This window comes from Misgurnus anguillicaudatus, chromosome 16, assembly GCF_027580225.2.
Source record: "Misgurnus anguillicaudatus chromosome 16, ASM2758022v2, whole genome shotgun sequence".
Classification (NCBI taxonomy): Eukaryota; Metazoa; Chordata; class Actinopteri; order Cypriniformes; family Cobitidae; genus Misgurnus; species Misgurnus anguillicaudatus.
The window spans coordinates 16,909,592-16,934,556 of record NC_073352.2 but is presented as its reverse complement, the minus strand read 5'-3'; the positions used below and the strand labels follow the sequence as shown (position 1 = coordinate 16,934,556).

At 37.3% G+C, this 24,965-nt stretch overlaps 3 protein-coding genes across 6 annotated transcripts; 2 read left to right on the top strand and 1 right to left on the bottom strand.

Annotated features, from left to right (window-relative positions):
• Positions 1-883: 883 nt before the first annotated feature.
• foxo4 (forkhead box O4) lies at positions 884-7,852 on the bottom strand. The gene is made up of 3 exons (XM_055177481.2): positions 5,855-7,852; positions 4,335-5,767; positions 884-4,247 (listed from the first exon to the last, which is right to left on the bottom strand). Exons 1-2 carry the CDS (start codon positions 6,284-6,286, stop codon positions 4,355-4,357), a joined length of 1,845 nt encoding a protein of 614 aa, XP_055033456.2. The 5' UTR covers positions 6,287-7,852; the 3' UTR covers positions 884-4,247; positions 4,335-4,354.
• A 2,514-nt stretch (positions 7,853-10,366) lies between these two features.
• On the top strand, positions 10,367-14,689 carry LOC129421895 (uncharacterized). Of its 4 annotated transcripts, none has more exons than XM_055177478.2 (8): positions 10,367-10,525; positions 10,983-12,780; positions 12,894-12,936; positions 13,011-13,166; positions 13,753-13,842; positions 14,298-14,363; positions 14,453-14,524; positions 14,618-14,689. In XM_055177478.2, exons 2-8 carry the CDS (start codon positions 11,002-11,004, stop codon positions 14,683-14,685), a joined length of 2,274 nt encoding a protein of 757 aa, XP_055033453.2. In that variant the 5' UTR covers positions 10,367-10,525; positions 10,983-11,001; the 3' UTR covers positions 14,686-14,689. The 4 variants fall into 4 exon arrangements, with proteins under 4 accessions (XP_055033453.2, XP_055033451.2, XP_055033454.2 ...); XM_055177476.2 differs by having other exon boundaries at positions 14,295-14,363; XM_055177477.2 differs by having other exon boundaries at positions 10,401-10,517; positions 14,295-14,363.
• A 420-nt stretch (positions 14,690-15,109) lies between these two features.
• slc7a3b (solute carrier family 7 member 3b) lies at positions 15,110-24,885 on the top strand. The gene is made up of 12 exons (XM_055177480.2): positions 15,110-15,232; positions 18,165-18,574; positions 18,860-19,021; positions 19,363-19,537; positions 21,549-21,667; positions 21,758-21,980; positions 22,445-22,584; positions 22,671-22,773; positions 22,879-23,108; positions 23,265-23,431; positions 23,521-23,629; positions 23,729-24,885. Exons 2-12 carry the CDS (start codon positions 18,205-18,207, stop codon positions 23,872-23,874), a joined length of 1,944 nt encoding a protein of 647 aa, XP_055033455.2. The 5' UTR covers positions 15,110-15,232; positions 18,165-18,204; the 3' UTR covers positions 23,875-24,885.
• The last annotated feature ends 80 nt before the right edge of the window (positions 24,886-24,965 follow it).

Here is a 24,965-nt window from a genome sequence, read left to right as displayed (position 1 = left end):
ACAGTCTATATTTATTAAATATATATCATTATGGGATTATTGGGTCAAATTAAATGATAAAGGAGTCTGCAAAAGCAAGGGACAAGCATTTCCACCTTTTTTGTAGGATGACCCGTGTAGTAAATGTATGGTTTAAAATGTGACCGTCTTGACGTTATATTAGTAGACATTTCTAGATTCATCTTCTTGGTACAACGCCAAAGTTCGCCAGAGTTCACGGGGGCACGGAATCACGGAGGTAAAATTTAATGCAAAAATCCATTCCTCTAATAACTTTATCTTAACATATTTTTCTAAAAGCATTATTTAACATTAAAATCAATCACGTGGCTATAGCTTATGTCATTTTTGTTGTTTATATACTTTATGGATTTAAAATTACATTCATTTCATAGGATAATGCAGTTTTTGCAAAATGCATTAATGAAACATTTAAACAAGTGATTTTATTGAAACTTAAATAAACAAAACATGCCGTTTCAGATGTAAATATGATGCCAATGTGTCATTATTTTGATTGAATAGTATTTGATATAAAAGTTAGTCAACACTTTTATTTTGGGAATTTTGCATGAAAGCGCTCAGATTGTTAAAAATGTATGTGCCATGGAAAAGACTGAAAGCTTTATAATATATTTCGTTTGTTGTCTGTGTATGCACAAATTTCTGTGAGCTGTGCACACTGTGCCCCCTTAAAAAAAATTGGTGCATGACGCCCCTGATCAGAGGCCCCGTTGACCTCCATAGTAGAATAAAAGAATACTATGAAAGACAATGGGGCCTCTTGATGGGTTAGAATTTTCATTTATGGGTGAACTGTCCCTTTAAATCATAGCATGAAAATTGATCGATCTGCATTGAATAAAGAATGAACCAAACAATCTGAGTAAAACAGATTAAGTTTATTTTCTATTATGTTGAATTGATTTAATGACCTCTGGCTAACCAAGGAAAGGGGGACAAAATAAACCGATCAAAAAAAGCAATCAAGTACATATACAGTATATTGGTTATGCACAACTCGTCAGTCTTACATACCGCCATAACCCAAAACAAATGAAAAAGAAAAAAAACACAACCAAGACCATAAACTACTCTTCGGTTACTAAATGGGATGAAAAACTGAAAATGAAAAATTCAAGCAACTACAAAACAATACTACGGAAGAAGATAAAGCACAAATGAAGGTTAATATTAAACAAGGAAAGAGTAAGTGTGACCGGAAAGGTATGGAATTTCATGCAGCGGTCCTTTAAGGTGTGTCGGACGGGGCTAATACAATATTTAACATCACAGCCAACTCCTCTAAGCCAAGCTGGTAATCTTAAAAATCCACTTTCAATTTGACCCAAAAAAGTTGACCGTCAGCCCTTAGGTTGTACCATGTAAATTGAACTCTGATGACATATAAAGGAGCTGCATTACACAAACAAAAGAAAAGCTATGAGCACATTGATGTAAACGGTTGTTTGAAATTCAGCCTGACTCATCAATCGTTACACCACATTATCACCATTCATGAGGTGCATTGTCACATCATTTGTGGTGAGATGGCAAAGCCCCTCCCTCCCCATTCACAGCTTTATCTATAATATACAAAAACTGAAAGTTTGGGAATTAAAATGTAGGTAGATTATCAAGATGTGTTGCATAAAATTATTAAAGGCCCTGATATATGTATATATATCTATATATATAATATACGCACTGATCAAATATGGCCCTCTTTAATAGTTAAATTTAACATCTAGCACCAATGAATAGGAAAAATATTCTTCTCTTTAAAGGGACACTTCACCCATTTGCATTAAGCTTTGTATAGTTAGAACCCCGGTCATGTTTTTGAATGGTCGTGCATCATTTCCTCAGTTGCCGCTGAGACAGGAGAAATACAGATTTCAGTGTTGCACTTCCTTCTTTCAATGATGCAAAAATCATCATTTTGCATCATTGAAAGAAGGAAGTCCAATATCTTTGTTGAGGGTGCGAGACTACAAACACCCCTTTTCTCGGTCAAATAGGCACCAAATTCTAAATGTGTTACATTTCGACTACAAATATGACACACTTTCAATAAAGATTAATGTTTCTACGGGTGAAATGCTCCTTTAAGGAAAAACTGGACTCGCACCATTACACTAAAGTCCAGTATTCAAACAAACAATAAAACTTTAATAATATCTTAAGAATGCTGGTTTCAAACAAAGTGTAATTTATCTGAACAAATTAAGATACGACAGAAAAGTGTTTCAATGAAAAGGGCATTAAAATGTTACGGTCTGCTTCGCAGCGACATGCTATAGTGTTCGTTGGCAGTTTACAAGTGTTCGTAAAAATTTGACAAATGCATACATTATTAGATAAATCTCAAAGTTAGATCTATTTCTGCAATGTTACAATATTTATGGTGATGTTGGCTTTGCATAAATGACTGATAATTTAGAAAAGGCCATGAATAAGAACATTGCATCTCATTACGATTATCTCGTTACTTCTACACAGAAGTTGTTTTACTTATTTTTCATAACCCTGAGAGTAAAACATTGCATGAATCATTTTCAGCTGGACAAGTCTTGCTTTCTGAGATGAAATAAGTTACATTGCCTTAAGAGGAGGCTGTGATGCAACCAAGCAAAACTCTTTTTAGCACAATCAATTATATAGCATACGTTTTTAGAGCATGGTATTTTTAAAATACGCTCATGCACGAGTTAGTTTGACTTTATGAACAGTTTTGTAAAGCTTATCTGTAGTGCAATGTCTCCATCCTCTGACATGCTAGTGTTCCTTTGGTTATGTATAAAATCTACATGCATCTCATCTTTTATAAAAATAAAAGATTACATAGAAAATGACCGTTAAAAATGATCTGTAATATATTCTGCTCAGATTTTTAAAAAAAGCACATGAATCTTAGTATCGTGCCCCAATCTAAATTACATTAGAATTTCAATTGATACATTTTTTGCTTTCTGATAATGTTTTTTTACGAAACGTGAGTAGTGCTGTTTATGAAAACAAAAAACGGATCTAGAAAAAAACTATTTTATCTCTTGCCTATAGGACGCACTCAAATACATATTATAGATTTTTTTTCAAGCTCACCCATAACAACTTGCTTTTCCCCATATGCCATAACCTTAAACTCTGTCTGTCAGTGTGTTGGAATCAAGTTTTGGGAGCTTTTAAGGAAATAAACACCCTTCATCACACACACAAACACAAAATCTTGAACTATTGCATTTTGCAAAAGGGCATTCAATAACACTACGCCGTTTAATCTGTTGGCAGGATTAAAAATGCATCAAAATGCCCTGTGTAAAATCACATTTCGTCATACTGTTCTCATCACAAACAAAACACTTAAAAGCAGACAAATCATTCGATGATCAGCCTCCGCTTTTTAGCAAAACAGAGAAAATACACCTTCTCAAAAGCAGAGGTCATAAACTGCATACATCGAATAGCACATCGAACACCACAGCTTCACCAAACCACCTTGAAATCTTGCTGTGATGTTTAGTCCACCTTCATGTACAAGAAATGGGTGTATGCGTCGTACCATGGACATGCCGATCCATGAGGGCTCGGTGCCACTCAGAGGTTTTGATATATGACGAGGATTCAAATAGTTCTCAACTTAACATTCCTGTGATGCCACTTTGATTTCCTCAACAGAGTCGGGCACAAAGCAACAGCGGGTCAGCTGTGTCATTGTCAAGTCACACCATAAATGCAAAAAGGCTGCTTAACCTCTCAGCTGCCCATCAACAAGCAAGAGCTCACGTCAAAAAAAAAAAGCTGCAGAGTTTGATCCTCCTGGCTGATTGAGTTCAAGATGGAGAAAATCAAGGAATTGTACCTATATCTCCACTCTTGTGTCACCCATCATAGGTGTTACTTTAATAAACATGATTAGTTGTTTATTAGTTTAAGCTTGTGTTATTTCACACTTGGCCTGTACAAGTCCAAAAAAAGCAACTTTCAAAAAAAGCGTTGCAAGAAGAAAAAATATACGTATAGCATCACACTCTTCAGTTGACATTGGCACTTAAAACATATGAGGTTTGCTTTCGTCAACGAATTCAAAATAATCTGACAAAAAAGTTTTTTGGCCGGGTGAGTGTTGTCCTTAGCCAAAGAAATGTATGTATTTGAGGTACAATGGCAAATGCGGAGGCATTTTGAGACTGTTCTGGCAATGTGCCACTTTCATGTCCATGTCTTGGTACGGATGATGAACTGTCCTGTAAGTAAATAAAAAAAATGATCATTTAAACATTGGGAGACGTACATAGCATAAAATAATCAAAATATTGTTTCAGAGATCATACCTGTTTTACAACAGAATTAGCTAGGTACCCAATTTTGGGAAGAACTCTTGTGTGGTGGCAGGCCCACTATAACCCTGACCACCCTGTATGATAGGGTCAAAGTTGAAGTCAACCATGTCTCCATCCATAAGATCACTGTTTATAATGTAATCCACATCACAGTCCAGGTTTTCGGTGAACATCTCAATATCCAAGTCTGTTGGCAGACGATCCTGTGAAGGTATGAAACACGATGGCGTCGAAAATTGGCCTAAACCTGGCAGACCTCCACCATGCTGCAGAAGCCCCGCCCCTTGCACCTGATGCTGGGTCTTTATGGTTGCGAGCTGAGGAGGCTCCTGGTTCATGCCTGTGTGCATCATTCCAAAGCCCATCTGTGAGTGCTGAAGTTGGGGTTGAGGCTGGAGATTCATTTGCCCCACTGCGTTTGTCTCGATGCTCTTGTTTAACATCATTTGACCGGGATTAGATTGGTTGCTTGATAAAGATCCTCCAATGCCTAAAATGCCGCTGCCCCCTTGACTTGGCATGAGAGGATCCATTTGGGTCATCAAGACATCACTGGCAGGTGGTGAATCAGAGGTAAGGAGAACCTCAAGGCTGGAGGGCACATGAGGACTGAAACCACCGTGGGATCCAGGACCAGGCAGAGGGCTGAAGAGGGAGTTGCCGAAATTCGAGGGGCTTGTGCTGGATCCGGCATTCGAGTTTTGTTGCCCTGGTGGACTTAAGCTCTGCGATGCCTTTGTTGACTGCATCTGTCGAAATGAGGGAAAGCTGGACCCTCGAGGCAACAGCGTGGATGCAGACGGCAGTGGCTGAGGCGGTGCCGCAGGTGCTGTGCTCGGGCTCACACCCCCTTGAGGACCTGTCATTAAGGTGAGCCCGTCAATCAAGTCCAGTTCTTCCATGAGGGTCTCGGTCAGTGTTGGGGGAAGATTACCTGTAGAATAGCCCCCAAGAAGACCATCCTCGGGTAATTCGTCTTCGTCTTCCTGCCCAGTGGCAATGGGAGAAAGCCTGCCGCTAAGCGTGCTGGCATTGGAGCTTGTACGTGGCCTAAAACTTGTCCACATGTCAGCATCATCCAGGCTGCCGCGAGAGGAAGGGCTGCTGCTGTTCACCCCCCATTTCCCAAACTGGCTCGGAGGTCCGGGACTGTCTGCGCCACCCGCACCAGAAACACCCTCACCTTGAATGGCACCCGCAGAGCTCCCGATTCCAGCCGCTCCGGCCTGCTTTTTAGTTTGTTTTGCCCGCATACGACTTTTAAGCAGTTTACTGCTGTTGTCCATCGAGGCGGCACGGCGGCGAGGAGCCTTGCCGGTCTTACCTCCTTCAGGATTAAGCATCCACCAGGAGCTCTTGCCTGTCGACTCATTGTGCACTCGCAGGAATTTGTTGTGGAGTGACAGGTTGTGCCGAATAGAGTTCTAAGTAGGGAGACAAAATTAACCAATTTGAACAACGTAAGAAATAAAATAGTACTAACGTGATTACAAATAATAAATAGTCAATACCTTCCACCCAGCGGAACTGTTACTGTCTCCTTTGTCCTTGAAGTACGGCACTGTTTTTACCATCCAGTCGTAGATCTGCGCCAATGTAAGTCGTTTTTCTGGCGAGTTTTCAATGGCCTGGCTGATCAGTTCAGCATAAGACTGATTACCCCAGGCATTACGGCGGGAAGAGCCTTTTCGAGGCGTTGCCCCACCTACTCCTGCGAGAACTCCTCCCTCTGAAACCGAAACTTTATCAGGCTCAGATGTGATTGGCTGAGGGTCGTTTTTATCTTCCTCGGCGGGTGGAGTTCCAGCGGCAGACTCTGATCCATCCGTCCCTCCCGCTTTCACAGTTGAGATGTCGGGTCTGGGCAATGGCCATGTGCATGACCTCGGTCTGCTCTGCGGCTCAAAATCTGGGTCAATCGGGGGTATGCTTTCTTCGTCCATTGTGTGGTGCAATCCAGACAATTTCCGATAAGGGCGAACTTGTTTTGTGGCGATTATTTCTTCTTCTTGTTTAGGTATTGACTGATACTACAAGTGTCTTATGGAAGCAGAGTTATCCAAATTTAAAAAAGTCAAATAAATTTCAGATTAAGCCGCAATGCACAGCCACTATTCAGAGGGTAATGGAGTAAATTTGTAATAATCTGTACACACCAATATAGCGTCAGTTAATCCTCAGATTGGAGATTAATGGGGCCAAATAATCTTCTTAATAGTAACTACCATAAACCTTCTGATTTACATAGAGCAAAAGCGGATAGAGAAGGGGTCTCTTTGTTTATGTGGAAAGAACAAAGGAAGCCCCCTACAATATCTATACATCAAAATAGCTGGAGTGTCAAAAGCACCTAACTATTAAAATATAAAAGCGAGGACTTGCTGGAGTGACAGTCTGATCTATGAGACTTCGAGTATATTTGCTTCTATGTTATAAACACAACATATTTAGTTAAATAATTACAACTGTAAAACCAATAGGAACATAACCACATCCCACTAGCAGCGAATAGTTTATTGACTGTCGTAATTACACTTTTTTTTATATACCTAGAGCACTCACAACGGGCTTATTTCCACAAATTGCTTTAAAATAATGGAAAAGCGTCGTACAATAACCAAACTTGTAAACGAAGTGTTTTTGTGAGAATACTGCCCTTGTAAACTAATTCAAGTGAACGAGAAAGCTGCCTGTCAAAGTCAACTGACCTCTTGTCATAATATTATTATATATAGTTAATCGAGATTAATCAGAAAGATTAAGTTAAAATCATTTAAATGTATATAAGGTTTGAAACAAACTAAGTGCCGTCGAAGTTTCTCTTTGCGCGATAATGTTTAAGACCAAAACGTAAATGAATTAGGAAACCGAGAGAAAAATTTACTTTGACTTAAAAATGCATTACGCTTTAAATTGGATAAATATCAAATTAATGTCTTATAGGAGTGCTCAATCATAACGGAGTCCTTTTTTGGATTTACCATAAGAATAAACAATCTGTGTTATTGTCGTTCAAGTTTGCACGGTCCTCCACGCTGTGCGCTGGCGCGTGTCACCATCTGCCATGTTCCTCGAGACGTAGCTACACACGATGCTCGCGCGGGCACATCTGAGCCGAATTTGTCCGTCCCGTAGAAGTCACCCAAAATCCCAATCAAGCCGATATCCACCTCGTTTATAATAGTTGTAGCTGGTCTGGTTCTTGAGTAGCTCGTCTAGCTCGTCGGCCTCTGGGACAAAACTCGAAAGCGTAGTTTTACTATGGAGAGTAACTAGACGGCCACCGAGTTAGCCAACTCCAGTTTTTATGAGTTAAAATGCCTCCGGTAAAAATCGAAGAAAACGACTTTTCTTCAATAACCTGGTCGCGTAATAAATTTAATAGTAAATCATTCGCCTTTTGCTGTTAATGGCGATCTATTCCTCGTAGATCTGTCTTGTTTTGTTTTGTTTTGTTTTGACTCGAGGCGAAGACTCCCTTCTGACGTCTGTTTACCACTGCCAGACAACGCGTTCTGCGCATGCGTCAAAGGGATTGATGGGAATTGCAGTCAGTCATGTGATGAGAGACACTTGTACAACGTAAACACAGCCGGAGCGATCCGACCGAGATCTAGAAAAAGACTGAGCACATTAAATCTTAGTTATGTAATAGTTTGAAAGTTGTGGGTGTGTGTATCTGAAAAAGGGAGAGGGTTCTCGGGGGGAATAAATTGCTTTGTTATTTTAAGGGTCTTTCTACAGTAGAATGGCTGTACAAAAGATCATCTGACCCCATTGTTACCATAGAAAATTACAAGCTCATTTCTTAATTAGGATAAAGTGGATGAAAGCTATTTTTATGTTCGATGTTTAAGCCGGAATGTCATTGCGAGAAAGAAAACGTTTTGCAGCGTGCTTAGGCTACGGATGAACTATTTTGGTTTTCAAATTAGTTGAAGGAAATTTAAATTTTTTCGGAAAGGCTTCTTAAAAGATGTTATGTGACCTCCTCTATATTTTGTTATTTTGAAACAGATTACCCTTTACCAATATGCGTTTTTTCTATGTTCAGCTGTTATTTGAATTACGTTTTAAAAGCCATGTGATAGGAACTACAATACCCACAGGGCCTTGTGTAAAGGCATTAACCCCTTTCCCAGAATTGCGGCGGGCGGTATAGAAGGTACATAGTATGATGCAATTTCTCAGCATAGGATAGAATAGGGATTAAAGTAATAAAACAATTGCTTCTGTAATTGAAAATTTATTTTAATACAACTTTTTATTCTTAGTTGTAATTCTTAATTTATTAGTAGGCTATTAATCTTGTTTCTTTCTTTACTGTAAATTTGTTTGTAGGGTAGCTATTCTTAGCCTTGTGGTTCATCAGTTCAGAAAATGTATTGCAGCAAAAAGCTGTAACAGCAGATTATATACATATATTCAGGAAGAAATACAAGTTGTGTTAACCTGTATTTATCCCGACATGGCAAACAAAATAAAAATGAAAATTGATACAAGGAGGGGCAACAGGACAACACTTTGTTATGTATCACTCTGTAGAATTACTTGTGTAAGAAATTCATAATACATTAAAGGGGACATTTCACAAGGCCTTTTTATGTGAAATAAATCTTTGGTGTCCCCAGAGTACGTATGTGAAGTTCTAGCTCAAAATACCATATAGATAATTTATTATAACATTTTAAAATTGACACTTTTTAGGTGTGAGCAAAAATGTGCCCTATTTGGGTGTGTTCTTTAAAAATGCAAATGATCTGATCTCTGCACTAAATGGCAGTGCAGTGGTTGGATAGTGCAGATTAAAGGACGGTATTATCCCATTCTGACATCACAGGGGGAGCCAAATTTCAGTGGCCCATTTTTCACATGCTTGCAGAGAATGGTTTACCAAAACTTACGGGGTTGATCTTTTTCACATTTTATAGGTTGATAGAAGCACTGGGGACCCAATTATAGCACTTTGAAATCTGAAAAAGTCAGAGTTTCATGATATGTCCCCTTTAATAGTTAATATTTAGTTGGTGATGATTATATTTTCCACATAGACAACCCTCACAGTTTTAGCTTAAAAACAGGACAAAAATCTTTGTTAATAATTAAAGTAAGCATTATTAGGGGCAACCTTTTTGGGGATATTGGGGAGCATTAACTTACAAATTGTTTACATTTAACCTCTCGGGTTGATTACTCTCTTTCAGTTATGAAAAAGAAATGTTTGAAGAGTCTTGTATTAAAGTGTAAAAGAAGACATGTCTTTCAATATGTAGCATTGTTAATGCTGGCCATATTACACAATAGCAACATTTTAGTAGTACTAACATACCACAATCAATATTACAATTATCATTACAATTTTTGATTCCACAGCAAAAATGAATTAAGAGTATATATGATTTAAGTTTTAAGAATAAATTAGTATATTAGACAATGTTTTAGACAAAAGATTTTTGTAAAGATGTTTTTAAAGTTAAAGTGTGGTAAACTCAAGGGTAACATTCTTTTGCTTGTTGCAATGTGTGGATCGTCATTATAGTAGTAGATTTTGATGTAAAATGTTATTTCTATATCTAGCAAATTGTTAATACACAAATTGCTGTAACTTTTTGTTTACTCCCACCAAAGTACATTTTAAAGGCTTCAAAATGTTTCCTTAGGGTGTTTGTTTGCATTATAATTTATTTACATTGACTTTATGTGTCAGTGTTTTAGATTTTTATCTAAAAGGTGCTTTTAACCATCAACATTATTATGTGTGATTCATATAAATAAGATGTAGATTTCTATAATATCTGACTGCTGCACATGAATGTTCTATAATAAACCCTTGTATGTAAGCTATAAAAAACAGTATTTGGTTTACTTTGTTTTTTAATTATAATTGAAGCTTAATGCAATGTTTTTATAGGCTATACTATTATTGTTATATTTTTAAATATACTAATAATACAATTTCAGTTATTCTAAAATCAGGGTCAATCTATGGCCATAGATATGTACATATCAATGTCTATGACCACCACCACTAGATGACGTTGTTGTACCACTGGAAGCCGCGTGTCTCGGATTCGCGCTGTGATTGGTCAGTGACTGAACGTCTCGTCCAATGACAAGACTGTCGTCCGTTTTTTAAATAGGAACGGAAGCAGCAAACACTCGCTCTGTTTTGAGGTCTGGTGGTAAGATTAAATATTTTAATGATTTGTTTGTTTAAAACTATTATTGGATTTGTTAGTTACAAAGTTAAGAAACCTCTTTTCTTAAATCATTTGCTTAAAGTTATACAGATGTCAGAAAGTATTTATGTTTCTGTGATCGTGCGTTGCAGTTGACGGTTATACAGTGAGTCTCTTTTAACATTAGTAATGGTGTGACGTTGTTGTATAAACTGAATATTAAATAGGTTACTATATAACTAATGTCTTGAGTTTTCCTGTTCATCTTGATTCCTCATTGTTAAATGTAGCAATTTAGTTTACATAGATCAGTATTACAAGAATCCCTTTAGTATTGTATTACTTCCTTTTGTTAACATCAGTTTGTTTATCTTCTATGAGGTATGTGATGGTCATTAAATAGCTTTCAGGAAGCTACAAAATAATTCCTGTAACTTTTCTATTTCTATCTTTCTTTTAGTGATCCACCTACTATTGAAATGGAGAGCTTTTTAAGGTGGAAGCTTGCCCATAGTGGTGCCACGATATTGGGTGGATCATCTTTTAAGAAACCTGTTTCCCCTTACCAGCATTTAAATTTGCCAGATCTTTGTTCTGCTGCCTATTCAATTGCAGATGAACCTTTTCCAGAAGTCTCTGGACTTCTTGATGACACAGTCAGCCAATCGTTTCTCGCAAATGAAACAGGAACTGCATTGCTTTCTTCTTGCATATCATCAGAACGTAGGACAGAACATACAAATGAGGAAATTTCAGTACCAAGAAATGATACTGTGTGTGAGGAGTTAAAAAATAACACTTTTGATCTAAAACAAGACTTGAAGGATCAGTCTGATGCTTGTGTTAATGCAACTGTTGAACTACACAACATTAGCGAGAAAAACAAAACTTTTGAAATTCAGGAGCCTACAGAGGGTTCTGATGTTAGGCTTAATTCAACTGTGGATATTGCCGTCCCCCTTAAACAGACTGAGTCGGGTAATGTCACTATTGAAGTTGTCCAGACGCATGACACTAAAGAAGGCTCTGATGCCAGAGCTAATGCTACTGTGGATATTCCTAATGTGGACTGCACACGTGATATAACACATTCGTGTAGTGATAACAGTGGGCCTTCGAACATTACTACAGAAATGCCAACTGAGAAACATGAAGGCACCTTAGATATTCAACCGCATGAGCTGGAAAAGGAAAAACAGGAAGGAAGTCTCAATTCTACTGGAGATGCTAACATAAATTGTCCACTTACAAAGAACTCAGAGGAAACTAATATGAAAGTTAATGTAACTGTTGAAATTGTGGAGAAGTCTGACAATGCTTCTCCTCAAGTTTCACTTGAGATTAATCAGTCAAGCTCACAGACTAAAATGCCAAGTGATGGGACTTTTATTAAACCTAATACAACCACTGAAATTGAGGGTCCTGTTTTAAAAGATACCACTATAGAAATACAGTGCTCAAGCACAGAAATGACAAGACAGACTCGTGATGGCTCTAACTCGGTTAGCAATAATGCTGAAACGTACTCGAACAACAAAGAGACAGAAGTTGAGACAAGCACCACAGCTTTTGTTTGCTCTGTAGAAGCTCCCGCTGACTCTCCTGAGCTTAAAAAAGAGGAACACTACAAAAAGTCAGATTTATCAGACAGCAAATGCATCCCCAGCTCAGACGCAGAAAACATCAGCAGAAACAGTCTTTTTTGTCTGGATGATACTCTGGACATGAAGACCAGCTTTTTGGTCACATCCACACCTATCGTCTTTGGCAAAGAATCAAGGTTCGAAATACTGAGAGACACAAAGCCCACACCTATGAGAAAAAGACTGTCTGTGATCAACAGCATTGAGGTACATTCAAATGATGACCTTGTTTGTGGGAGCCGTCACGATGAAACTAATGCAGCGCAGGGGGCCGTGAACTCAAGTCGGAGTCTGAAGGTCTCGGCACATGGCGCTTCCGGTCACGGTACATCAGAACCAGCGAATGAGAACAAACCTCCTACAAAACCTCCAGTCAGAAGACAGCTACCTCAGCTTTCCTCTAACCGCAATCATCCAAAATCCAGCCTTCCACCAAGGCCGTCAACCCTGAACTCATCGGTAGCGGTCAGACCGAAGGCCATCCAGGAGCCTCAGGTATCACATCTGCCTGATGCATCATCATCTGCTCAACTTGGCAACAAGAAGGCAGGACAGCTGAACAAAGGAAAGAATATTGGAGCTGTTAGGAATATCGCATTTGCCAACACTGTTAAGGTGGGAATATTTAGTAGTTTACAAATTGCAGTCAATGGCAAATTTTTGTCACACTGCCATAGCCTGGATTTGTGGTTACGTTGACTTGCTTATGAAAATGATTTTTTTTACAGACATCTATGACATCATCAGTCTCTGGATATAATTTTACAGCAGGTGAGTTGTTTATGCATCCACACACATACATGCATTTATTTTTGTGCAATTTTTCAATAGTAATTTTGTTGCAGTTTCAAAACCTCCAAGCTCCAGTATACCTCAAATGAAACCATCAGGGATACAGCCCCCAACACGAAAACGATTGGCCCTCAAGACACCACAGGCTGCACGATCCTGTGTAGAAAGCATTCAGCCTCAGTACAGTAATAAACCAACAGGATTGCCAGGTACATTTGTTGTCCTTAACATCTGCATTGGACATGTTTTACTGTCTTGGTTTGTCAGGGCCAGATTTACTAACATCTTGCGTCAGTAGATTTTTAACAACTAAAATGTAAAATTAGTGCCAAAAGGGCATCTCTTTTGTTTTTGTGACTGACCTTATTGCATACGCATTTGTAAAAGTTTCCCAGATGTAAAATGTATGGGAGGGGAGTATTTAAATGTTTCACGCAATGCAATTTACTAAGGTTTGCACTTGTCGATTTGCTGGTATTTGCGCCATTATTGACCCCACCCCCCAAAAAGCATTAAAGTACACTGGTGCAAAAATCTTATTTTTATAATGTGCAATGCAAAATGAGCCTTGTCAGTAAATTGGCAGCGAAATTTTAACTACCACCTTTTTTAAATTGCGCTCTAATGCTAATTTGCCCTGTTTAGTAAATCTGGCCCCATGTTTACTGATTTATTTGTAACTTATTTACAGTATATTAATGTACTACATTACATGGACCAAGTAAAGGGCTCTGTTTTTATTATTATTTTTTTAATATATAGAAAATCATGTTCCTCTAATTTTATCTATAAAAGGTATGAGGACGAGGAGCTCACTGCTTCCCAGTCTTGGCCAAAAGCACTTGAATAAGGATGATTTGCCCTCAGCAAAGAGAAAACGAATTGGTGCGATATTTTGTCCTTTATTTCTTATGTATTTTTTTAATCGCTTGGGCAATTACATGGTGTATGAAAAAATTATAGATGTATTTAAATTTCTCCAATATGATTTATAATAAGAACAGATGATAATGTCTGTAAATAGTGGGTTCCTCAAAATAGCTTTTTGTCTTCAGCCACATGCAATACATTATATAAAGCATAATAGATAAACTCTACTTGTTATACCTGTGACAATTTTTGCATATTTAGTAGCCTTTCTTTCACCTAGTTTGTGTCTTACAAGGTTTATTCATGCAAATTGAGTAATTAAACTTAGTTGTATTTTCGTTTTTGCAAGATACAAACTTGACTAGTCATGTTTGTCATTAATTGAGATGTACTGACAGGCATGGCACATTTGGTGCTTTATTTCAAAGGCGTTTTTTGATTTATTCCCTGTCTGTTTGCATCAACAGCAGCACCTACTACTCCTCCTACCTTAGAAAGTGATGCTGTGCAACCAGCTGAAGCAGCACATGACTCAGGTGGATTTATCATCCTGGTTCTTATGCAATAAAATTTGGTACCCACAGACATGCATGTCTTATTTTACTCTTAACTTTTGCTTTCCTAGAATGTGTTAATTGTTTGCAGCATCAGGCAAAACTTGAGAAGTTCCTTCAAGAATTACTGAAATTGCGGTCAGGTATTTATTTTTTTCCTCTTCCTCTTGTATGAAAATTGTTTTCCTTTTTATGGATTTTAAATTTTTTGCTTCCTCTTTACATGTTTTCAATAGAGTGTAAAAACTGGGGACCATTGCATGAAAAACTTGAGATGTGTGTAGAAGAAATGAAGAGAAGTTAAGCCGGTATTACTTTTCCACATACACATCTTACTTTTTAAGATTTCCACTGTATTGTAAATCTAAATTAATTTTATCCTCTCTCTCTCTCTTTCTTTCTTTCCCACATAAGACAAAAGAAGAAAATGTATAGAAGAAAAGTTGTGCTTAAGTAATATCAGCAATTGTAATTGCAGTATTGTAGCTTTTTAATCTCCCTCTCCCATTCATAAAAGACTAAAGAAGAAAATGTGCAGTTTTATGCATTTATATATGCTTCTTAAAATGTTATGCTGTTTGTTAATAAAATGTAATCTAATGATCAAGATGTTTTTTCTTTCATATTTATATATTACTCAACATTATTAATTTTTTTCATATGTTAAACGTATTAACAATCAGTGTGAAAAATCGCCATGTAACTCTCGCGGTACTTTGATGTCATACTTTTTTTTGAAGGCGGGTTTATTTCCTTAAAATGTAAAGCATGCGTCTCACTCATCTGTGTGCATAGTAAACTGCTTGCTGCGTGTCTTCTGTCTGTCAAGCCCAAACTTGCATCTCTAAAGGGTAAGCGTGTTACTAACCTTTATTTCTCTAACGTCAACATTTTATTCTTTAAAATATATGAAGTACATGTCAGTTAACGATGGAAATGCGTTACGATAGAAATATTGAGACCGTCTTAAATTTTAAAACGAATGTTGCGTGTTTATCATTACAATCATCCTTGTGGTAATGACGCGCGAGCATCCTGTGGACATTTTTTAAAATAAAATGTTACAGTACAAAGATTGTGTCTTTTATATTGGTAGAGACAATTCCACATACTTATCATTTTCTTTAAAGGTTTATATCATTTTGTTTGTGAGGAATTTCCTGAAAGATTTCTCCACATTAGGTCAAAATATAAGGGCTGTTATTAGTAAATGCAAATGAACAACGATTAATATTTTCGTTTTAAGCGTTTATTGTTCCCTGGTTAATTTCCTCATATCGGCTACATTTCTCCACATAAACACATGGTTAATGTAGGCTTTTGAAGCCTTTTAGGAAATCATATCAATTTAGCTTGAAGCATTTAGTTTTGTGCCTCTTTATTACATTAAAAATCTTCAGCATCTTTTGTTTTGCTTTAATGCGTTAACGTTTTCTTTATTTATTTATTTTAAGTTCAGTCAATTATGATTGAATCCACAACAAAAAATCTTTCCGGATAAAGGACATGAATATATGTGACTCATACCATTAGTTCTAGTTTATAACGTTTGAAAGTAACAATAGCATCATTTATAATAAGCAGAAGTTTCATAATCAAATTTAGTTTCTTTATAAATATAGTTGGAGGTTGGTCAGGTGGTGCAGCCTTTTGCAAAAATGTGCATACTTTACCCATCAAGCCTAACAAAGGTGTAATAAAAGCCTAAATTGCAGGGATATCTGTAGTTTCTATAGTGTCTGAACCTGTGAATTTATAATGCTCAGACCCATCAGATTAAATTGTTAAATACTAGAATATGTCTTTGTTTAATTGTTCTGGACAGAGAAATGTTTCAGACTGGGCCATGTTTGCATCCATTATGCCTGCAGTCTTATTATTGATATGAAAAATAATAAATGCTCTTATGGTCATTAATCAAGATCTTAATTTTTTTAAGATGCTTACCTATAGGTGTGTCACACACATTTGGCTGCCTGTAGTTCAGGTTTGTTTCATTTGTCTATTGTAACACTTGTGGGTTTCATGTTATGCCCCTTATACGCTTCAGTGGAAGGAAGTTACTTTATGTTTCTAGCGACGTCATGGAGTTTAGCAGAAAGAGGGGTGTTTTATGGAGCAGTAGACCATAGTGGGTTTTCTTTTTCCTTTGTTTTTTTTCTCAGAGTACATACGTGAATTTGGTCAAACTGCTTTACTGAACAGTCAAGAGTTAGTCTTTTTATCATTTGGCAGGTTTATTCTATTGTTCCCAGACAGGATGTTATCAAACATTCGTGACTGGACTGAAACTCTTTGTAATTTGTGTAGTTTCAATGTTTCTTCAAGCACTGTTCCATCTTCAACTGTTGCATCAAAAGTATTTTTATTTATGTTATGTCTTGCAAGCAGTGGATTTACAATAAAGTGCTTGACCTTTATAAAATATAAATCAGTCTGAAATCAGAGTTACTTTGTGCACTCCCTTTTATTTGCTGATTGCATCATTTTTTTTCTTTTGACCTACCTGTTGTCCTTTTTCCAGTTTGGTCTTGTTTAAAAATGATACACCCTTTGTTAATGCTTTGTGTGTGATTTGAGGAATTTGTACTGTTTAACTGCATTTTAATAATTAAAGGGGTGTGTGAACTACTTGGATTTAAACTTAATGGGGACATATCATGAAAATCTGATTTATTCCATGTTTAAGTGCTATAATTGGGCCCCCAGTGCTTATATCAACCTAAAAAATGTGAAAAAGATCAACCCAGTAACTTAGTTTTGGTAAATCATTCTCTGCATGTAAAAAAGCTATCTGTTTCCCCTTGTGATGTCACAAGGGGATAATAGTGCCCCTTAATCTGCACTATCCAGCCACGGCAATGACATTTAGTGCAAAAATCAACTCATTTGCATTTTAAAGGGCACACGCAAAACGGCACATTTTTGCTCACACCTACAAAGTGGCAATTTTAACATGTTATAATAAATGATCTATGGGGTATTTTGAGCTAAAACTTGACATAGGTACTCTGAGGACACCAAAGATTTATTTAACATCTTTAAAAAGTCTTGTGAAATGTCTCCTTTAAGCCAGTCAATTCTGCCGACATGACCTGTCCTGTGGTTATACACGTTGTTTAGTACTAAGAAATAGTTTGGTGTTTGCGGCTTACAGCTGTGTTAGGTGAGATGCAAATGCAACAGTCGACCTAAAATATCCTAACATTGGTGTAAGGGTACATTTCTGCTGCCAAAACAAGGGCATTAAGGAAAGATATTAAGGTTGAACTTTTTCCCTATATACTGTTGGTCATTTAAAAAGATAGTTAATGTTTTAAATAGACTGATCAATATTTTAGTAATTCAACAAATTTCAAAACTTTCAGCTTTATTTTTGTAATAAAGAGTTTACCATGCCATGTGACTTTGTGATTTGATGTGTGATATTTTAGAGCTGGTGTTTGTTAAAACATTTTGATTTAATCCTTGCAAATGAAAAGGTATTTTTCATCATGTCTCAGACAATGAAGTACAGCAAGGTTATTGCATTTACTCTGTATTTTCACACCCATAAACATAATGCTAAACAAAACAGACTGATTTGCTGATTTATGTCAGTCAAAAGGGCTCTTGGGTGATCCTTCGGCATGAGAGTAACTGCTTTGGAGTCCAGACATGCGTACACACAATATGTATGACATTTAAATCAGACTCTTTATGTGAATTAGCAGGCCATTTCCTAAGAAGGCAATGTTTCTTACAAGAAACCAGTTACTCATGTTGCTTCCTGCTTCCTTTCAGTGCACTCAAAATTTGTCTGGCATCTTCAACTTGAGTCATCATGACCGGGAACAAACTGATCTCCTTTGGGAAGACACTGCTGAGACGTCGTGTGCTGGACAACAGTCAGGATGAAACCCGATTTTCTCGTTGTCTCACCACACTGGACCTCATAGCCCTTGGCGTTGGAGCAACATTGGGTGCAGGTGTCTATGTCCTGGCAGGAGAAGTGGCCAGAGAGAAAGCTGGGCCTGCAATTGTGCTTTCTTTCCTCATTGCAGCAATGTCTTCTGTCCTTGCCGGTTTGTGCTACGCCGAATTCGGTGCACGGGTTCCCAAAACAGGATCTGCTTACTTGTATAGCTATGTCACGGTTGGAGAAATTTGGGCTTTTATCACAGGATGGAACTTGATTCTGTCGTATGTCATAGGTGAGGATGTGGGTCAAGAAACTAAAATTTACTCTGTAAGTCTATAGTAATGCACATGCTTTTCCATTTGAATGTAAATATATGAATCATCTTCTCACGAGGGGTAAATCTGAATACACCTCCAAGAGTTTGATTAAGTAGATGTTATTACAACCCAAAGTGGGTTTCAAACTAAATGAAGTGTTTACTCCTCTGGAAACAAGGACTCTTGACAAAACCCGAGGAGATTCGGAAAGCATCTGCTCATGGTTCACCATGACATACGTCTCATTCTCTGCTTCACAGGCACTGCTAGTGTGGCAAGAGCATGGAGTTCAACTTTTGACAATCTGGTGGAGAAAAAGATCTCTATTTTCTTCAATGGCTCCATGTCAATTCCAAACACTGGAAACGTGTTAGCTGAGTATCCCGACCTGTTTGCCCTCGTCCTGGTCATATTGCTTACCGGTAAGAGCCTTTTTTATACACTCAACTCTTTCACAGTGCTAAGTTACTTTTCAGCTGGCACAGAGCAAGCTGATGTTTTACTGATCTGGCTACACAGTCAAGTTCTTCTATTGTTTTATCAAGCGAGAGATCGAATCTGGTTTCACACTGATTCTTTTCAGACTCTTGACTCACTTTTTTTCTGGCACAGAAATAGTTAAAATAATTTTTTTTGAAATATTAAATAATTTAAAAGCAATATATCCTTTACTCGCAATACTGTTACTTACTTTTAATTCACCACTTAAATGCAAAACACTATAATGGTGTGAATTTGCTACTTTTCACCTCCTACGCTGCAGGACTACTGGCATTCGGAGTGAGTGAGTCTGCACTTGTCACCAAGATCTTCACAGGAGTCAACCTGCTGGTATTGACATTTGTCATCATATCAGGTTTTGTGAAAGGCAACACCGCCAACTGGAATCTTACTGTGGAGGATTACATTAATAACACTAACAACTTAAAAACAGAAGAGTGAGTCAATCCGCTTATTATGCTATTAGATTGAGAGCATACACAGCAATATAAAAGTACAGTTTAAATACTTAATCAGTTGAGATGTTGTTTGTTTCCTGATTACAAATGATTGCATTGCAGGAAATATAAACATTTAACATGTGACCCTGCCTATGAAAATCCTTCGGAGTTGTCATTATTTAGTGATTTACCTACATAATTTAATGAACAAATAACCTTGATATCTTTAATATTGACTGAGAAAGTACAGGTCAAAGATTAAAATTAACATGAAATCAAACGGATGCTCCGAATCGAGACTTTAGACCATCCCAGGAAGGGTCGCATACAGTGATGAGTTCATCATCTATACATAACAATCTTTTAATTAGTGGTGTCAAAAGATGAATCATGATTAATCGCATACAAAATAAAAGTTTGTTTTGCATTAAGTATATGTGTGAGCACTGTGTGTAATTACTGTGCTTGTGTGTGTGTGTGTGTATATATATATACATATATAATATATACATATATACACTCACCTAAAGGATTATTAGGAACACTATACTAAAACTGTGTTTGACCCCCTTTCGCCTTCAGAACTGCCTTAATTCGTGGCATTGATTCAACAAGGTGCTGAAAGCATTCTTTAGAAATGTTGGCCCATATTGATAGGATAGCATCTTGCAGTTGATGGAGATTTGTGGGATTCACATCCAGGGCACGAAGCTCCCGTTCCACCACATCCCAAAGATGCTCTATTGGGTGGAGATCTGGTGATTGTGGGGTTCATTTTAGTACAGTGAACTCATTGTGATGTTCAAGAAACCAATTTGAAATGATTTGAGCTTTGTGACATGGTGCATTATCCTGCTGGAAGTAGCCATCAGAGGATGGGTACATGGGGGTCATAAAGGGATGGACATTGTAAGAATCAATGCTCAGGTAGGCCGTGGGATTTAAACGATGCCCAATTGGCACTAAAGGGCATAAAGTGTGCCTAGAAAACATCCCCTACACCACCACCACCACCTTGCACAGTGGTAACAAGGCATGATGGATCCATGTTCTCATTCATTGTCCGCCAAATTCTGACTCTACCATCTGAATGTCTCAACAGAAATCGAGACTAATCAGACCAGGCAACATTTTTCCAGTCTTCAACTGTCCAATTTTGGTGAGCTCGTGCAAATTGTAGCCTCTTTTTCTATTTGTAGTGGAGATGAGTACCCGGTGGGGTCTTCTTCTGCTGTTGTAGTACATCCGCCTCAAGGTTGTGCGTGTTGTGGCTTCACAAATGCTGTGCTGCATACCTCGGTTGTAATGAGTGCTTATTTCAATCAAAGTTGCTCTTCTATCAGCTTGAATCAGTAGGCCCATTCTCCTCTGACCTCTAGCATCAACAAGGCATTTTCGCCCACAGGACTGCCGCATACTGGATGTTTTTCACTTTTCACACAATTCTTTGTAAACCCTAGAAATGGTTGTGCATGAAAATCCCAGTAACTGAGCAGATTGTGAAATACTCAGACCGGCCCGTCTGGCACCAACAACCATGCCACACTCAGAATTGCTTAAATCACCTTTCTGACATTCAGTTTGGAGTTCAGGAGATTGTCTTGACCAGGACCACACCCCTAAATGCATTGAAGCAACTGCCATGTGATTAGTTGATTAGATAATTGAATTAATGAGAAATTTAACAGGTATTCATAATAATCCTATATATATATATATATATATATATATATATATATATATATATATATATATATATATATATATATATATATATATATATATATATATATATATATATATATATATATATATACACACACACAAATATATTATGCAAACACAAACATTTATTTTGTATGCGATTACTCGTGATTAATCTTTGACAGCCTTACTTTTAAATCTTTTTATCTAAACTTGACTTCTTTGTTTATCTTTTTGAAATTTGACATGTTTCAGAATTCATGAACTCAAAAAGTATTATAAATCCTTCTCTTTTAAATCTTAGACAAATTAAAAAAAACTTTGGTTCGGGAGGCTTTGCGCCCTTCGGCTTTAGCGGGATCCTTTCTGGTGCTGCTACATGCTTTTACGCCTTTGTTGGTTTTGACTGCATTGCTACTACAAGTAAGTCAAGTTATGCAAAACTCATTGTGTCTAATAATGCATGTCTTCCTTGTTTAAAAAAATGCTCACTTACCTGTTTTGGTTTTATAGGCGAGGAGGCCAAAAACCCAATGCGTTCCATCCCAATAGGCATAGTGGCCTCTCTGCTCATCTGCTTTTTTGCCTACTTTGGAGTTTCAGCAGCTCTTACCCTCATGATGCCCTATTACTTGCTGGATGTCCAGAGTCCTCTCCCCGAGGCCTTTAGTTATGTAAACTGGGACCCTGCGCGCTATATAGTGGCTGTGGGTTCTCTGTGTGCTCTATCTACCAGGTAACTTATTCACTTACAGATTCCATTTAAATGACAATTACATCCAGTTTCCTTACTGGTATGGGCCCTTTCCAGGAAAACAAATAATTAAATGACAAGAAATGTAGGGTGGGACCAGTTATACTACTAGAGTTTACATTCCATCATAGTCTAATCTAAAAATATGACACCTGTCATATTTATGTAAATGTGTGCTTGTGTCTTCCTCGTGCATTACACATAAATGGTTTTTACCTAATTGGGTTTTTACCTAATCCAAGACTGAAATGTATATTTTAGAAACATCTTATATTGATATATTTTAACATATATCAGCGCCATTGTTTTGTCTCAAGATGCACACATGTATTGTTTGTTTGTAAAAACGACTTAAATGTCCTAATATAACTAAGTCCTGGATTAAACTTTTAGGCAGAACGTCTTTAAGATAACTTAATGATTTATTTTAAATGTTTCTTTCTTAGTTTATTGGGCTCAATGTTCCCCATGCCTCGTGTGATTTATGCTATGGCTGAGGACGGTTTGCTCTTTCGCTTCCTGTCCCGCATGCACAAGAAAACCAAAACACCCATGCTGGCCACCATCGTGTCTGGCATTGTAGCAGGTATTGATGATGTAATCTTGGTGGATTATTTACTGTTTTTATAAATGCGACTAACTTCAGTAATGTCTGTTGTTTTCTCCTTGTAGCTTTGATGGCCTTCCTGTTTGATCTCGCTGCCTTAGTAGACTTGATGTCCATTGGTACCCTGCTGGCATACACTCTGGTCGCTGTGTGCGTGTTAATTCTCCGGTTAGTACATTTTTATCACATGTGTTGTGGCATTCATAAACACTCATTTCGGAGTTATTGAGATAAGATAAATGTTTCCTATTAAAATGAATCTGCTGTCTACAGCTACCAACCAGGCACTCTTGGCATTGTTGTGGATGCAAAGCAAGTGGAACTGCAGAAGCTGGAGGCAAAGGTACCCATAGCAGATATGGATAGCGGAGATGAGTACGGTCAGGAATTAGAGACCAAACCACTTAAGGAGAAGTTTCTCATCAGACTGCTGCTGCAACCCAGCTCCGATGTGCCAAACAAGACTTCGGGCCTTATTGTTTATTCTGCAACAGTCATCATTTGTAAGCATTTCTTCAATCTGTTTTAAGAGACAGGGTATTTATATCCTGGAGCTAAATTTTGCATTGCAGGAAATATCGAATGCTGACCTTCATCTTATAATCTCTGCAGTTGATGAATTAAACGGGTTAATCGGCCCCTTCGCTTGTATTTTTCAGCTGTGCTTTTCACATTGCTGTGTGCGATGCTGGCGGTTTGTGGGGAGCAGGTGGGGAAGGGCAGTCCTGTTCATGTCACTGTGGTTGTGGTCCTATCTATTTTGTCCTTTATCTGTATCTTAATTATCTGGAGACAGCCTCAGAGCAAGGATGCTCTCAGCTTTAAGGTTGGCACTGAATTAATTGTTCTACTATATTGAATTTTTTGTTATTACTGTCTGGTTAATGGTATTAATTATCTCCTTATATTTTGTAGGTCCCTTTGCTGCCCATTCTGCCATTGGTCAGCATCTTTGTAAATATTTATCTCATGATGCAAATGGACGGACCTACATGGATTCGTTTCTCAGTGTGGATGGCTATTGGTGAGTAGTTTACTAATTTTCATAGATGATTGTGTGTCAAAATGTAAATATTTCAGTGAGCTTAACTTTGTGCATGTGTCTCAATGGATTCATTTTTAGGATTCATTATTTATTTTGCGTATGGAATATGGAACAGCTCTGAAGCTAAAAATAATTCCCCACAAAAATTCGAGCCCATTCTTAAAGGAAAGAAATCGATGTATCTGAATGAAGATGAGAGCGAAGTTGAAGGGGCCACACCGTAGGAAGTGAAACCACAATTTTTTGTCAAATGCCGCAGTATCATTTTTGCACCTTATGTTTTATCTAGAGTCTGACAAAAAGTGTTTATTCAAAAGGCTGTTACAGTAGGCCAACTGGATATACGTTCTTATTGTTTACATTGTGTCAGTGTATATTATTACTGTAACAAAGTATATTTATATGAAGTGAACAGTATTTTTAGTCCTACTAGGACTTTATGTTGAAGTGTTTACTGTTGTACAGGCACTGGGCATTTGCGAATAGTGTCTTTTCTGCCCGTGGGATCTCCCATATTATTGAATGGGATTATGATAAAGACTGAGATCATTACTTTCATTACAGAAAGATCATGACTATAATACATTTAGTGAAACAACATGTGCTTCTTATTGTGTTTTGAACCAAAACATCCTTGTAGTACTTAATTTTATAAACTAGAGATATGATTAGAAAACTGCTATATATATAGCCTATATATTGTGAAATTTTGTCAGTAGTTTTCTATTTTTAAACAATATTGTATATTTTTGTCAATATATGAATGTATTTATTTACAAGTGAGTGGAAGTGTTTAATTGTTGACCGGTCATTAATTTGACCTTTATTTTTTTACTTTGGTGATTAACTGTGATTAACTGTTGCCTTTATAATTCGAAGCATTAATAGCATCTCAAAGCTTTAATTTGCAAGATGTTTATTGAAGCTATAATTAGATAACAGTTTATGCAGTTTTTGTATGTTTTATCTTTATGAAAAGGTGTAGGGATTGGATATTTTACTATACTAAAGTGGCACTTGCATTTTTTGGGGGGGGGGTATGCTATTATGACATGAAGATTGAACAAGAATGATGTACATTTATGACTATACAGCACTAGACAGAGTTGTTGTACCATATATTTTAAGTCATTACTTACAGAATTACACCATTTTACAGTTAATGTTTATACAATGCTGCTGTGTAATTTTGATGGCCGTTACTCTTTCAGTGGATTAAAAATCATCTGTTACAAGTTATGAGTCAGAAGTGTTAACTTTTAAAAGAGAGTCGACCCTCATGTTGTATAATACATAGACTTTATTTTACAAGTGA